General features: G+C 42.9%; 1 protein-coding gene across 1 annotated transcript in view; it reads right to left on the bottom strand.

Moving 5' to 3' along the window:
* The window catches only part of AK7 (adenylate kinase 7), a 56,170-nt gene that overhangs the window by 15,690 nt on the left and 25,171 nt on the right, over nt 1–15,309 (bottom strand). Inside the window, exons 7-12 of the mRNA XM_036845259.1 lie at nt 12,139–12,227; nt 10,141–10,231; nt 9,233–9,310; nt 7,961–8,110; nt 4,673–4,801; nt 2,252–2,384 (exon numbers count right to left, since the gene is read on the bottom strand). Coding sequence (XP_036701154.1) covers nt 2,252–2,384; nt 4,673–4,801; nt 7,961–8,110; nt 9,233–9,310; nt 10,141–10,231; nt 12,139–12,227 — 670 coding nt within the window. The remainder of the gene's footprint in view (nt 1–2,251; nt 2,385–4,672; nt 4,802–7,960; nt 8,111–9,232; nt 9,311–10,140; nt 10,232–12,138; nt 12,228–15,309) is intronic.

Here is a 15,309-nt window from a genome sequence, read left to right as displayed (position 1 = left end):
CTCCCTCCCCGTTCGCCTCTGAAGACACAGGCTGCTGACCCAGTTTGGCCTCTCTTGCATCTGTGGGAAGAACAGAATCTGCTGCCAAGGACAGGCCCTTCTTGAACTTGGGTGATGCAGTGGCTGCTCTCGGCCATAAATCTTGTTCTGTGTGGTCACCTCCCTGGACGTGAAAAGAGCCCAGTCGGTACTTCACGTCATCCTGTTACACCAAGTCCTTGGATAAGACTTTTGGGTCCTTGCAGGGACCAGTTATATGTTCCTGTCAGTAAATGTTTCTGGCCCTACACCTGTGTTTGTTTCTGGCCCTACACCCCAGGCTTACAGTGTATGTACACATGGCCGTGTTCACCTGTGGATTCCTAAAACTCCCACTCCCCTGCCCTTTCATGTGGCCTTGCCAGACTTCCTTCCACAGGCATCCTCACAATGGAATGTCTTATTTTGTTTTTTTCCCCTCTCCCAAAAGCTAGGAGCCAGGACGCTATTAAACTCTAAAACCAAGATAGTGATTCCCCAACGTCACAGGCGAGGCAGGGGCAGTGTCATATCTCAAAGTGTTGATCTGCGTTTTCTGCATACCTTTTCCTCTGGGCAATTGCTCTGGGATTCCAAATTCCATCTCCTCCTGGCCCAGCCCACACCAGAGCAGAAATCCAGACTCAGACGATGAGCTGATTTAAGTGGATGCTCAGTGTACGCAGACAAAGACATTTTCTCCACCCCATAAACTAGACTGGAGTGGCCTGGGGGAAGGAGAGGAAGAGGGGTAAACAGGACTTCAGTGGAGGGTGTGAAGGGATTACTCCTGACGAAGAACAGCTGGGAAGACGACCGCCTGGAGGGACAAAGGGTGGGGTGCCAGAAGACCTGAGACGGGGAGGGCGGTCCAGAGCGGGCCCCAGGGGAATGCAGTGGGCGGTCCTCAGGGGGAGGGCCAGTTTATAACTCTGTCCTTCTTCCCTGACCCCGACTGGCCCCAGCCCAACCCTGGAGGATCAGACAGCCACCAGCAAGATGGGAGAAGTAAGAGTCAGGAAACCAAACGTGCTTGATAGGATGGGAGGGGGGAAATTCTCCATTGAGTAAGAGTCTAAACTTGCTTGTACGTTGGACTGGTTTATAGCCAATGCCAGTATTACCAGTTTGATGGAGGTTCTCAACTATCTAGGTGTAAAAATGAAGTGGTCTTATTTTTCTCATAACTGCTGCTGACTGCTTTCCTGCTGGGTGGCAAGCTCCCTTAAAGACATCTCAGTTCAAAACTTAGTTTGTGATGATTTGATTGGAATGGACTTCTGAAAGCATGAATAAACAGAGAGCCCACTTACTTATTAGGTAAGAGCTGCAGTGGGACCAGCCTGAAATTCCATCCAAGGGTGGGGAAAGAATGAGTCCAGAGTTTGAGTTTAAAGGGACACCTTACTGGGATGCATGTGTTCAACAAACTGGTTAAAATTACCCCGTGGGCAAGAATATTTTTCTATTTATTTGTATTTCTTCCTGAATGAATGAATTATTGGTCCAAGTTATTCATCCATTTTTTTTTCTCTTCAGAATTTAATGATGTTCTAATTAGTTTGCCTGAGCGTTTTATGCATGAAGGCTATTAACTCTTTGTCATATTGGTGGCAAATACTTTTTCCTGATTTGCCCTTTGCCTTTTTTTTTTTTTTAATTAATTAATTTATTTATTTATGGCTGTGTTGGGTCTTCGTTTCTGTGCGAGGGCTTTCTCTAGTTGTGGCAAACGGGGTCCACTCTTCATCACGGTGCGCGGGCCTCTCACTATCGCGGCCCCTCCCGTTGCGGAGCACAGGCTCCAGACGCGCAGGCTCAGCAGTTGTGGCTCACGGGCCCAGTTGCTCTGCGGCATGTGGGATCTTCCCAGACCAGGGCTCGAACCCGTGTCGCCTGCATTGGCAGGCAGATTCTCAACCGCTGCGCCACCAGGGAAGCCCTGCCCTTTGCCTTTTAATTAATGTTTTTTGATGCTTTATAAATATTTATGACTACACATTTGATTTTTTTAAAACGTAGGTCATTCTTTCCCATCTTATAACCAATAGTCAACAAAACGTTAATGGGGATGTTTTTCCCCCAGGGTTGAGATAGTGAATGATTTTGTGTGTGTGTGTGTGGTTGTTATAATTTCTGTACTTTACTTTTAATAGCAAACAAGTAGTTTTTTATAACAAGGAGATAAATCCCACCGTTACAGAAGCAGCACGGCCGTGTGCTGCGCGGTTACCTGCATCCTGCTCCGCGCTTTCCTTGATGCCATCCAAGAGCTCCTGAGCATCCTCTACGTTCTCCTCTTCTTCCTCCTCTTCACCTTCTTCTTCTCCTCCTTCCCCTACATCCTTAGGTGTAATGATCGCCTCCTACACACCACAGGGATATTCAAATCAGAGGATGCCCTGCATTGATTGGCTGCTCATAAGTCATCTGGCGAGTGATCCTGGAAAAGGCTGGTACCCAAACAGGGGAGATGCTCAAGGACAGCTGTGCAAAAGTGGTCAGGATGCGTCTATCTACGAAGACAGATGAGAGCCTCGGGGGTTTTCTTACTCTGTTTTAGGAGAATAATCTATTTCTGTGCTAACGCCAGAACTACTTAAGAATCAACGCTTTTCTAGGAATTCCCTGGCGGTCCAGTGGTTAGGACCCCGAGCTTCCACTGCAGGGGGCCCAGGTTGGATCCCTGGTTGGGGAACTAATCTTTTTTTTTTTTTTTTTTTTTTTTTTTTTTTTAAAGTTCCCCAGGTGATTTTAACATGCAACCAGGGCTGAGAACTTCTATTTTTTTTTTTTTTTTAGAAGTTTTATTTATTTATTTATTTATTTATTTATTTATATTTGGCTGTGTTGGGTCTTCATTTCTGTGCGAGGGCTTTCTCTAGTTGCGGCAAGTGGGGGCCACTCTTCATCGCGGTGCGCGGGCCTCTCACTGTCGTGGCCTCTCTTGTTGCGGAGCACAGGCTCCAGACACGCAGGCTCAGTAGTTGTGGCTCACGGGCCTAGTTGCTCCGTGGCATGTGGGATCCTCCCAGACCAGGGCTCGAACCTGTGTCCCCTGCACTGGCAGGCAGACTCCCAACCACTGCGCCACCAGGGAAGCCCGGGGAACTAATCTTAATCCTGCAAGCTGCGTGATGCAGCCAAAAAACAAACAAACAAACAAACAAAAAAGAATCAACACTTTTCCAAGTATCAGGTTGGATCTTACTTGGGGGACACACATTTTGTAGGAATCAAAACTTTTAATAATCACTTTTGGAAATGTACCTCAGTACCTACCATTCCCAATAAAATGATAAAAAGCAGCTATTTGGGGAGAAGGAGGGACAGCAGAGCACAGAGGATTTTCAGGGCAGTGAAAACTACTCTGTATGATACTGTAATGGTGGACACATTTCACGATACATTTGTCCAAACCCATAGAATGTACAACAGCAAGAGTGAACCCTAATGTCAACTACGGAACTTTAGGTGATAGTGATATGTGAATATAAGTTCATCGATGTAACAAATGTGCCACTCTGGTGGGGTTTAATGATAATGGGGGAGGCTGCCCGTGCAAGGGGTAGGGGATGTAGGGGAAATCTCTTTACCTTCCTCTCAACTTTGCTGTGAACCTAAAACTGCACTAAGAAAATAGTCTTTTTTTTTTTAAGCTATTGATAAACGGTCTGATAATACCCTGAGAAACATACATCAAGAATTAAAAAACCTGGGTATATATCCGAAAAAAACAAAAACACTAATTCAAAAAGATATGTGCACCCCAAAGTTCATAGCAGCATTATTTACAGCAGCCAAAATATGGAAGCAGACTGTCCATCAACAGATAAATGGATAAACAAGATATGGTGTGTGTATATATATATATATATATATATATATATATATATATATACACACATACACATACATACAATGGAATACTACTCAACCATAAAAAAGAATGAAATGTTGCCATTTGCAGCAACATGGATGGACATGGAGGGCATTATGCTAAGTGAAATAAGTCAGACAGAGAAAGACAAATACTGTATGACATCACTTATATGTGGAATCTAAAAACTACAGCTAGTGTATATAACAAAAAGGAAGAAGACTCACAGATGTAGAGAACAAACTAGTGGTTACTGGTGAGGAGAGGGAAGGGGAAATGGGCTAGGTAGGGGGCAGGGGATTAAGAGGTACAAACTATTAGGTATAAAATAAACTACAATAAGGATATATTGTACAACATGGGGAATGTAGACAATGCGTTTTAATAACTATAAACGGAGTATAAGCTTTAAAAATTGTGAATCACTACACTGTACACCTGTAAGTTATATAATATTGTACATCAACTATACTTCAGTTTAAAAAAAAGAATTAAAAAAAAATGAAAATGTTCCAGTCAATAGAGAGAATGCAAGATATATTTTGAGCAACAGCTGGAGAAAGGCTAAATTTTAAGGGCAACCCATGAAAGACGCTTCCAGAGGAAAAGTCATGTGGGTTTCTGTGTTTTCATAATGGAGCCAACAACAAAATCCAATTAAAATAACAAATCTCTTTGTAGGATGCCATGGAAAATTAGTGATTTCTTAATTATGACTAAGACAAAGCATTTTTAAAATATAAAAATTCCCAGTAAAGTAGTTAAAAGTGTTACCAGTTTTGCTATGGCTTCGGAAATGACATCCTTCAATTTAATGTGATGCAGTTTGTAGTATTTGGACAACACTTCAGCGATGCTGGATTTTCCCACAGCAGGAGGACCAAGAATGCAAATTTTGATGGGCTAAAAGAGGAGAGAATAAGCATCATACAGGGAGCTCTGAACCATCTGTAGCTAGACAGTGTTCTTTATTTCAAGGGTCGGCCCTTTTAAGTCTCGGGATCCTGCAGGCTGACTCTCACTCCTCCATCAAGACCCCAGAGTCACTTCCTCCTGGTGTTTAATGAGCATCCACTACGTGCCCTGAGCTGGGCACGGGGCACACGACACTCAGCAGGATGTGAACCAAGTACTCAAGCATCACATGCTACCAGTTTCACCTTTGTGGTGCTACTCCTGTAAAGGCAGCAGAGAAATAGAATTTCTGGTCCACTATGCAGGGTGCTTAATTTATTGCCTGATGAACACTGTTTCTGGACTAAACCTGGTCTTTAATTAAACTTTTCTTTTTAAAAACAGTTAATTTAAAAAAATAATAAAAATAAATGAAAACAGTTAATTTATCCTAGTTTTTAAAAATACACCCATTTTTTTAAATTTTATTTTTTATTAGTTATCTATCTTATACATATTAGTGTATATATGTCAATCCCAATCTCCCAATGCATCCCACCACCACCACCCCACCCCACCCCTGAACCCCCTGCTTTCCCTCCCTTGGTGTCCATACATTTGTTCTCTACATCTGAAAAATACACTCATTTTTAAAAAAAGTTTCTAGAAGCTCATCACATTCATAACTGGTGAGCAAATGTTTATTTCTAATAGAAATAAAAACATCGGTGACAAATAGTCATTTCTTTCAAAATGGTCCAAACAGTTGTGAAACTAAAGCCTGGTATTTTGCAAGGCAAATTTTTAAAATTTTAAATTAAAAAAAAAATTTTTTTTAAATCATGCCATTGAAAAGCATTTCCATGGGCAGAGTGTCCATGTGCTTAAAGACTACATAATTTCATGCACAGAGTTGGTTATCGTTATTATTACTACTACCATTATTATTAATACTACTACTATTGTTATTACTACTATTTGTCAGATGAGGAAGCCAAGGCTGTGAAAGGAGTGAGCGGGGCTACTGCAGTGGTGCTGGGTAGGGCGTGGTGGACGTGAATGACCCTGTCTGCTTAGGGACAGGCTCTCTCAGGGTGATGGCAATGACCAAGATGGTGGGCAGTGGAGGGTGCCAGCGGTCAGGAGAGCATCTCTGGAGCTGAGTCTTGATGGACAGGGCTGGGCTCCGAGGTAGGCATGGTGCAGTCACCAAGGCCTGAGATCCGGCTGTCAACTGGGCAGGTTCATGTGCCTTGTTTCGTCCACATACCAAGAGTGGATCTGTCTCCTGGGGTAAGCTCACCTCCTCCGGGTACAAAACCAGAATGGTAGTTTATTCAGTTATAATGAGAAGTAGGGTTGCCACTGAACTCAGAACGCTCCAAGTGCACGTGTCTGGCACATTTACCCCTCAAGGCAGACACGTTTAGAAAGTAGCTTGATGAGCTTTGATCAGACCAAGGAGAGTTGGATGACTGGACTGTTGAATGGTATTAGGTCAAGGTGATTGGAAGCACCTGTCTGCACGGGGATGACTTTGGCTTGCTAAAGGAACTGGAGTTGTGGAGGTCCTTGGCTTGAGTCTCCATCTTGCTGGATGTCGCTGGTGTGGCACTGTCTACATTGTCCTTGGTCGTGTTTCCTGTTCTATGCTGCCAAGCTGACCAATGCCCCCAGGGATGGATAGACTCAGTTTAATTTTTAGATATGCTTACTCCTTCTATCATGTCCTGTCCAGTTTTGCTAATCAGGAACCTTATGGTCTCTTTAAGGTGTCTTGTCCCGTCTCTACTCTGACTGGGTGTTGTTTTACGTTGACCCACAAACGACAGCACTAGTCTAACCTCTCAGGTTGCTCTGTGCCTCGGGACAGTCTCCAAGTAGAGCCATCGTGGGTGTCTCAGATGCTTAAAAGGATCATTGTTTCTTTTTTTTTAAATTTTTAAAAAAACTTTTTGGCCGTGCCACACAGCATGTGGGATCTTAGTTCTCCAGCCAGGGATCAAACCGGCGCCCCCTGCAGTGGAAGCACTGGAAGTGCAGAGTCTTAACCACTGAACCACCAGGGAAGTCTCGGATCATTGTTTCTTTTGCAAAGTGGTACATCTTTTTTTTTTTTTTTTTTTTAATTACTTACTTAAAATTTTTTTTTAAATTTTTTCTTTCTAGTTTTTAAAGCGGCACATCTTTTACTGATTCTCAACAAGGCATGCTTTTCAGGAGAACATGGTTCTTAGGATACAATGGCAACTCTACTTGCTTTTATGCAGTATTTCCATGCACGATGGCAATTCAACTCTGATGGCATCTGTTACTCATAGACTATAGTTTTCAAAATGCCTTCTCATGTCATATTTACTCTCATCTTTGGAATGCCTCCCTGGGATAAATCCAAAGGTCTGGGCAAGCGCTGCATTTACCTGATTTCAGAGAGGGGTGTGTGGAGGCTCTATAGTAAGGCCATTCTAGCTAAGTTGGCATCTTAGCGAATCTGAATCCCTGACTACCTGTGTGACCTTGAAGAAATTGCTCCATCTTCTGAGCCTTGGTTTCCTCGTCTATAATATGTAGATACGAATATCTGTGAAAAGTTGTGGTGATTAAAATGACTGGCAAATCCCCTGGCCAACAAGAAAAGATCAAAGTAATCATCAGACGTCCCCAACCTCCTACCTACCCTTTCCCAGATGTATACCCGGGGTGAAACAGGCAGACCAGTAAGGTACCAGACATTTTCCCTTATAGGGACAACTCCGTGACAATCAGTCTGGGGCTTACTGTCATGTTCAATTTGTGTCAAGCATAACAATCATCTCTGTCAACTTAAACATTTTTAATATTCAGTTGGCAAGTATCAATAGAGTATAGAGGTAGATTTTTTTGGCCTGGGCAATAGGTCAAATTTGAAAAAGAACTTGAGGGAATTCCCTGGTGGTCCAGTGGTTAGGACTCCACGCTTTCACTGCAGGGGGCACGGGTCTGATCCCTGGTTGGGGAACTAGGATTCCGCAAGCTGCGTGGTGTGGCCAAAAAAAAAAAAAGATTGAAAAAGAACTCGAATTTAGAAATTCAGACATTTGAAAAAGTACTTTCATTGGTGTAATTACACCAGAAGTTTCATTTACTTTGCTTAAATCAGAAGCTTAAACAGGAAGTGGTTATAGTTACCAATAATCTTCTGCTTTGCTTGTACTCTTTGAGGATACTGTTGATATTTTCCACAAATCCTGCTTGGGCGAACCATCGAATGTTAAAATTTTCCTTCACAAAGAGTGTTTCCATTCTCAAATTGACCAGTAAATGGTCAATATCCTCTTGCTAAGAGATAAAGGAACATTAGAGATTTGTCCTTTTTTTTTTTCCCACTTGAGAGTTATAACAAACCCAAATCACTGAAGTTACTCAAGAAAAAAATATGAACACGTTCACTAAACATGGCCGTCCACTAAGGCAGCTCTAAGTTTTGACAGAGCACCTGCTGTGAGACTCTGTGACCCTAAACTTCCCCCACATCTCCTCTCTTGTGATGGGCAGCATCCTGGCTTGTACAGTGACACAAGCAACTCAAAGAGTAGGGAGATACTAGACGCCCAAGTGGAAGGTTTCCTTCTTCCTTTTTTTAAATTTTTTTTTTACAAATTTTAATACTACCTATTTTTTGAGTAGTGCAAACACACGGTTCAAAATCCAAAAGAACAAAAAGTATAGGGGAAACTTATACACACTACCATATATAAAATAGATAACCAACAAGGACCTACTGTATAGCACAGGGAACTCTACTCAGTATTTTGTAATAACCTATAAGGGAAAAGAATCTGGAAAAAAAATATATATATATGTATAACTGAATCACTTTGCTGTACACCTGAAACTAGCACAACATTGGAAATCAACTATATTTCAATTAAAAAAAAAAAGTAGAGGGGAAAGCACTCCCTTTGGTCCCCATCACCACCCACCCAGCTCTGCTCCGCAGAGGCAACCAATGATATCAGTTCTTTCAGAAACATGTTCCCATGCACTGTTTTGTTGCAATTTATTCCTAAAAATATTATATTCTAAAACAAGCTGGAAGAATGCACTGCATGACTAAAACTGTACTTTCGTTGCTGCTGTGATGGAATCAGAAATTCAGCCTCCTGTTTGAATTTTTGAAAGAGGCCAAAGAGAGCAACACCCAGTGTTTGTATAGCATTTTACACATCAGACAGCTTTCAAATACATTTTCTGACCACAACCTCTGAGGGTTTTTCAAAAAAAGAAAAAACAAAAAACAACAGGCTCACAGAGGTGAAGAGGAAGTTGCGATAGGTAAGGCTGTCAGCGGTGCAAGAGGAGCTGAAATGAACTTGGAAGCCAGGTCTTCTGACTCCAAATCCCTCAAGAACCAACACCTTCAGGACAAGAGTAGAAAAAAGGAATCTCTTATATACTAACTGTTAAGTCCTTGGTTAGGAAAGCATTTTCTTTGGGTACTTTATGGATTTTCCCAGGGCCAGTACTTTTACTGATGCACTGTTAGAGAAAAATAGAAATATTATTTGGTTGACCTGTAAGATTTCAATATAAAATTTCTCAAATGAATATAAACATAACTGAATACAAAAAAAAAAAACTTGCAAAGCAACGGGGGAGATGCCTGAGGATATTCACTGGTTTATTTGTTCCACACGTAGTTAACGAGCACAGAGATGAATAAGGCCCGATCTCTGCCCTCAGGGAGCCTCCAGTCTGAAAAGGGAGAGACAGATGCTTGTGTGTATTGTCTGATGCTAGGCGTCTGGAAGAGAGGTGCTTGCCCATGGAGGAGGTGGGATGGAGCCAGGAGGGTGCAGAGGATGATGTCTGAGCTGAATCTTAAAAATCAGTAGGGGTGGCCAAGGAAAGGGTGAGAGAAGGCCGCACTGGCTGGGCCAGCTGGGCCATAAGGTGACAGGTGGCTTTAGCCAGAGCAGCCCAGATAGGAAAGGGGGCCCTCAGAGACGCAGAGCTCCTGGAAGCCACCAGTAGGTTTGGTGAACTTGACCATATGAGTACTTTGGGGAACAAGTCACAGATAGATTTTAGTATCGCGGTGTGTAATTTGTGTGTGTGTGTGAGCCCTACAGTGGACTTTTTTTGCTCCCCTCCATGCATATACTGGAGAAAAAAACATTGTGGTTGTAATTTCCCAATACATATACTGCAGATACAAATAGCAAGCTTGGGTTTAAGGATATTGTATTTTAGGAGTCCTCGGTCTTGTTAGCACTCCTGATTCCATAATTATAATACTTTGGCGGGGGTGGGGGGGAGGGTAAAATGATTTAAGAGATGCCATCCAATCTGGGAGGACATGGCTATACCTTGACAAAGTCTTCCAGCGTATGAACTGCCTCGTCCACAGCCACCAGGTAACGGAACTTTGGCACGTGGTCTATGACGTTCTGTATCACTCTGCAGACCGCCAGGGGACATCAGCCCCAGAGGGAATAAACAAAGGAGATGTAGTAAAGAGAATTCACTGGATGCCACCCCCATGGACCAGATGCCAGGTTTGGTGATTTAGCAATTATCTTATTTTCCAACAAGGTCAAGGTTGGGATGATGGTCCCCACTCTACAGTGAAGGAAGCTGGTAAAGAGTTAAGTGACATTTCTCGGGCTGAAGAGCTAATGGGAAGGTAGAAGGGCCGGGATTGGAAGCCAGGTCCACCTGGCTCCAAATTCGCCCCAAGTACAAGAGTAGCTGAGCCCCGACAGGACTTGCGTTGATGAAGTCCGCTTACCCAGTGGCTCATTAAAGTCCCAAAACAATGCTTTGGGGAAGGTGTTTCACAAAGTGAAACACAGATTCACAGAAGCTGTGGCTCCTTAAGTCACATAGCACGGAGTGGCTTACATTTCCTACCCTGGATTAATTATGAATGATGGGCAACATGTCTGAGGGCTGAACTCCGTCAGGCCTGTGCTGTGGGCTTTCCAGGTGTTACCCCGTGGAATTCTCAGAACAAACCTATCAGGTAAGGCTATTATCATCCGCATCTCACAAATGAGAAAATCAGAGCCAAAGGGGTTGAGCAACTTTCCCAAATTCACACAGCTAGTGAGAGGCAGAACAGGGATTTGAATACAGATGAAAAAAATTCCAGAGAAACAATAGTGAATGGAAAACTGTCACCAGACTGTAGATTCTACCTCCATCTCAGCTTCCTTTTCAGTCAAACGAAAATAAAACAAACGCACCTGTCTAAATATCCATTTCATATTTGTTTTGTATTAATCTCACAGAACATTTCCTCTTGTAGCTTCTTTCTTTGTTAAATATTTGACAGTCTTCAAGAAACTTGTTGGAAAAAAATGCTACCGCAAGGGCCCCCGAGTCCTTGTGTAATGGGAATAATTTAATTAATTTAATAATGTAAGATTATTTCACAACTTTAAAACCTGATGATGTAATCATGTAAAATCTCTGCAGGAAAAAAGGGTCCGTGTCAGCCCTGCCGTGTCCAGTGTCAGTGTTGGCTGGAGCAGATCTAGATTTTGTGTGGAGTCTGAAGCTTAGACAACTTAGGGAATCCCTCTTTGAGAACAATAATAAAAATGAAGTTTAGGGGCGTGGAAGGGACCCATGCAGGGGAGGGTCCTGAAGTTTAAGCTTCATTGTTTCCCAGTAAATCTGTAAATCTGCTTGGGATTGAGACTAATTTAATAGTGGCTGGTGGATGAGAGAAAGGAGGGGGTGGATCTAGAAACCAGAAAGAATCCCAGAGAGGTGCTGCTCCCTCCTGTGGGGTGAGCCGAGGGGTTGACAGAATAAAGCCTCTGGAACTCGAAATGTAGAAGCGATGAACTGCAAATAAAGCGAACCCTATCCTTGACTTAGTGTTTAAGTCAGTGTCGGCGAAGAAGGAGAAGGGGACCTGGGGATACTCTGTGAGTCTGAAAAACACATGTTAACATCACTTAACAATTGCCAAAAAAAAAAAAGAAAAAAAGCTTCTGGTTTATAGTTCACAAATTTCTGGAATTTAAGTTGGTGGGCTGGACATATCAATCTCATCTGGGACAAAGGACCAGGTCCCCAGAATGCATATAGAGTTCTTTTCCCAAATTGGAAGACATGCTATTCTGCTGGTAAGGTTTCTAAAAGGTGAACTTGAAGTTGCTCTCAGAAGTGTGGAGCTTTTAGATGATGGCAACTATTTCATCAGATGCAAAGTAGAGATGATAAAAGTACCTTCTGCTTGGGGTTGTTGGGAAGAAGAAATACAATAATACACGTGGGGGTCTTAGCACTTGGTAAGAAACACACATGGTAGTCAGCTAATTCTCGGGAAGTCATATATCTGGTAGAATACTTACCCTGCTAGATCAAGAACATGAATTGCTGGAATTACATTTGTTCCATCTCCAAAAACTGGTAATGCAGGCACCTCACCCGACCAAGCTAGCTAAAAGAAAGAAAAGCAAAAGCATATCTTCCCCCGTTATGTGTGCCTGACTATTACAGCTCACAGACGGAGCCATAGTCAGAGGCATCCAAAAAGATCTATCTATCCGATGAAATAATAGCCTCAAGATGTTTTGTAAATCAGTTCTGATGAGATTTAGTTGCTGATCAAATCCTATTAAGAGAAATAAAGTGCAACCTCAGGGCTGAAATACTTTTCAAGAAATCATAATCTCATCAGCTGTCTTTAGCGGTCATCTACATAGAAAGAAAATACTTTAGTATGCATGGTGTCTTTAATTCTCATAAAAGTGAGAATTAAAATTTAAAATTACCCCCACTGGCTGGGGGTAATTATCATCAGTCTGTAGATGAAATGCTTAGTGGATAAAGTATCCTCCAGGACATTACACTTCCGATGAGTCCCTTAGACTGGATTTGAACCCTGATCTTCAGAGTCCAAATCCTTGCCTTTTCCCTTCATTAAATATTTCAGTAAATAAATAGATAGTCTGGGTACTGTTTAACCATCATGTACTAGATGATTTTATATTGCTTTTCAAGCGTGAAAGAGGTAGGGGTTGGGGCCACAGCAGACCACTGGATCTTGTAAGATATTTTGGACTTGGGGAAACCATTGAAGGGTTTTAAGCAGGGAAGTGACATCATTGGATTTGCTTTGGTTGCCTTGTGAAGGGACGATGGGAAGTAAGAGTTTAAATGAAGAGATGGAGGTCATGACAGGTGAAGACAAGAGAGGGTTTCTCCTAGCCTTTGGGTGGGGAGTTGGACGTGTTGGGTTGGAGAGAAGGGAGATATTGGGGAGGTTGTCTCTAGAGGACTTGGGGATCTTGTGATGGATGAGAAAGAGGAAGGAATTGGGTTCTGATTGGTGCAGCTGGGTGGAAGGTGGTCCAATTTTCTGAGGTGGGGCCCTGGAGGAGCTGCAGGTATGGGGGTGATTGTCGATGTAGTTTGGATTTGTGAAACATCCAAGTTGAGGTGATGGATCTGCAGAGTGAGAACTAAGGAGAGGGAGTCCCACTGGAGACTGACGTCTGAGAGTCATTGGCACCAGTCATGGACTTGAACAGCCCAACCCAGGGAAAGAGTGTAGATGGAGAAGACAAGAGGGTCCCGGGCAGAGGCCTGGAAGGCCAGCATCCGGTGGTCAGGTAGGTAAAAGCTAGCTGAGCATGGGCAGAGAGAAAGAGCTTTCTTTAGCTCATCCTCTTCAGCTGTCATATCTCTTGTATTAAAAAACCAACCAGTCAGCACTTTCCTGACACTTCTTTTTCTAGCTCCTGCTTTCTTTTTCTGCCCCATTTTACAGTAAAATCTCTCAGAATGCTTCTCTATTCTCACCATCTCCACTTCCTCTCTTCGTGCTCCCTCTTGAACCTACTCATATCAGGCTTTTGTTCTACCCAATTCCAAAAATATCCAGGTCAATCCTCCAGTCTCATCTTACCTGATTATCTGCAGTGTGTGACATGGTTGGTCATTATTTCGTTTTAGAAACACTTCTTTCACGTGTCTTTTTCTACACTCCCCTCTTGGTTCACTGGGAACTCCTCCTCAGCTGCCTTTCCCGACTCCCTCCCATATCCTTGTAAATCTCCAAATATAGGAGTGTCCCAAGACTCAGCCCTGAGACCTCTTCTCTTCTCCATACTCATTCTCTAGGTGATGTCATCCAGTCTTATGGTTTTAAATTCCACCCATATGCTGATGGCTTCCAAGGTTATAACTCTAGTCCTGACTACCTCCATAATCTCCAAACGCAACTCCCACCTTCCAGTGCAACGTCCAACTCCCTCCCTGCTGAGTATCGACACTTGGATGTCAGCCATCTCAAACTCAACGTGTCTAAGCTGAGCTCCTGAACTTCCCATTGATTGCATACCTCGCCCTAATCTGTCCCTTCCCGGTTTTCCCCATCTCAGTAAACAGCAACTCCCTACTTCCGGTTACTTGCACCAAAATCCTTAAAGTCATCTTTTACTTCTTTCTGTCACCCTTACATCCAAGCTTTGAACCAATCCCATTGGCTTCATCTTCAAAATATCCCAAATCCCAGCAATCTTCAGTATCTCCACCATTTCCACCCAGGTCTTAGGCACTACCCTGCTCTTGCCCCCCTACAGTACATTCTCAACTCAGCAGAAGAACAGCGTTATCCTTGAAAACTTAAGACAGATTAGGCCACTTCTATGCTCAAAATAGTCTGTTTCCCAACCCACTCAGAATAAAAGTCCAAACCCTCACAATGGGCTACAAAGCTGGGATCCACCTGACTCCTCCATCACCTCTTTGACTCCATCACCCACCATCCTCCAGCACTTTTAGCCACATTGGTCTTCTTGCTCCTCCTCAACCCAGCCAGCACGTTTCTGCCTTGGTTCTTTGCACTTGCAATGCCCACTGCCTTTCCCTAGGAAGCCACTTAGCTGGCTCCCCATTGCCTTTCACCGTCTGCTCAAATGTCACATCATTAGAAAGGTCCTCCTCACATGAAAAGATGCTCAACTAATGACTAAAGAAATGCAAATCAAAACTACAATGAGGTACCACCTCACACTGGTCAGAATGGCCATCATTAAAAAGCCTACATATAACAAATTCTGGAGAGGGTGTGGAGAAAAGGGAACCCTCCTACACTGTTGGTGGGAATGTAAATTGGTGCAGCCACTATGGAAAACAGTATGGAGGTTCCTCAAAAAACTAAAAATAGAGTTGCCATATGATCCAGCAATCCTGGGCATATATCCAGACAAAACTATGACTCAAAAAGATACATGCACCCCTATGTTTATAGCAGCACTATTCACAATAGCCACGACGTGGAAACAACCTAAATGTCCATCGATAGATGAATGAATAAAGATGTGCAACATATATACAATGGAATACTACTCAGACATAAAAAAAGAATGAAATAATGCCATTTGCAGCAACATGGATGGACCTAGAGATGATAATACTAAGTGAAGTAAGTCGGAAAGAGAAAGACAAATACCATATGATATCACTTATATGTGGAATCTAAAACATGACACAAATGAACTTATCTACGAAACAGA

Source organism: Balaenoptera musculus, chromosome 2 (assembly GCF_009873245.2).
Source record: "Balaenoptera musculus isolate JJ_BM4_2016_0621 chromosome 2, mBalMus1.pri.v3, whole genome shotgun sequence".
NCBI lineage: Eukaryota > Metazoa > Chordata > Mammalia > Artiodactyla > Balaenopteridae > Balaenoptera > Balaenoptera musculus.
Note: the sequence above shows the minus strand (reverse complement) of the source record. Positions and strands in the feature narration are given on the sequence as shown.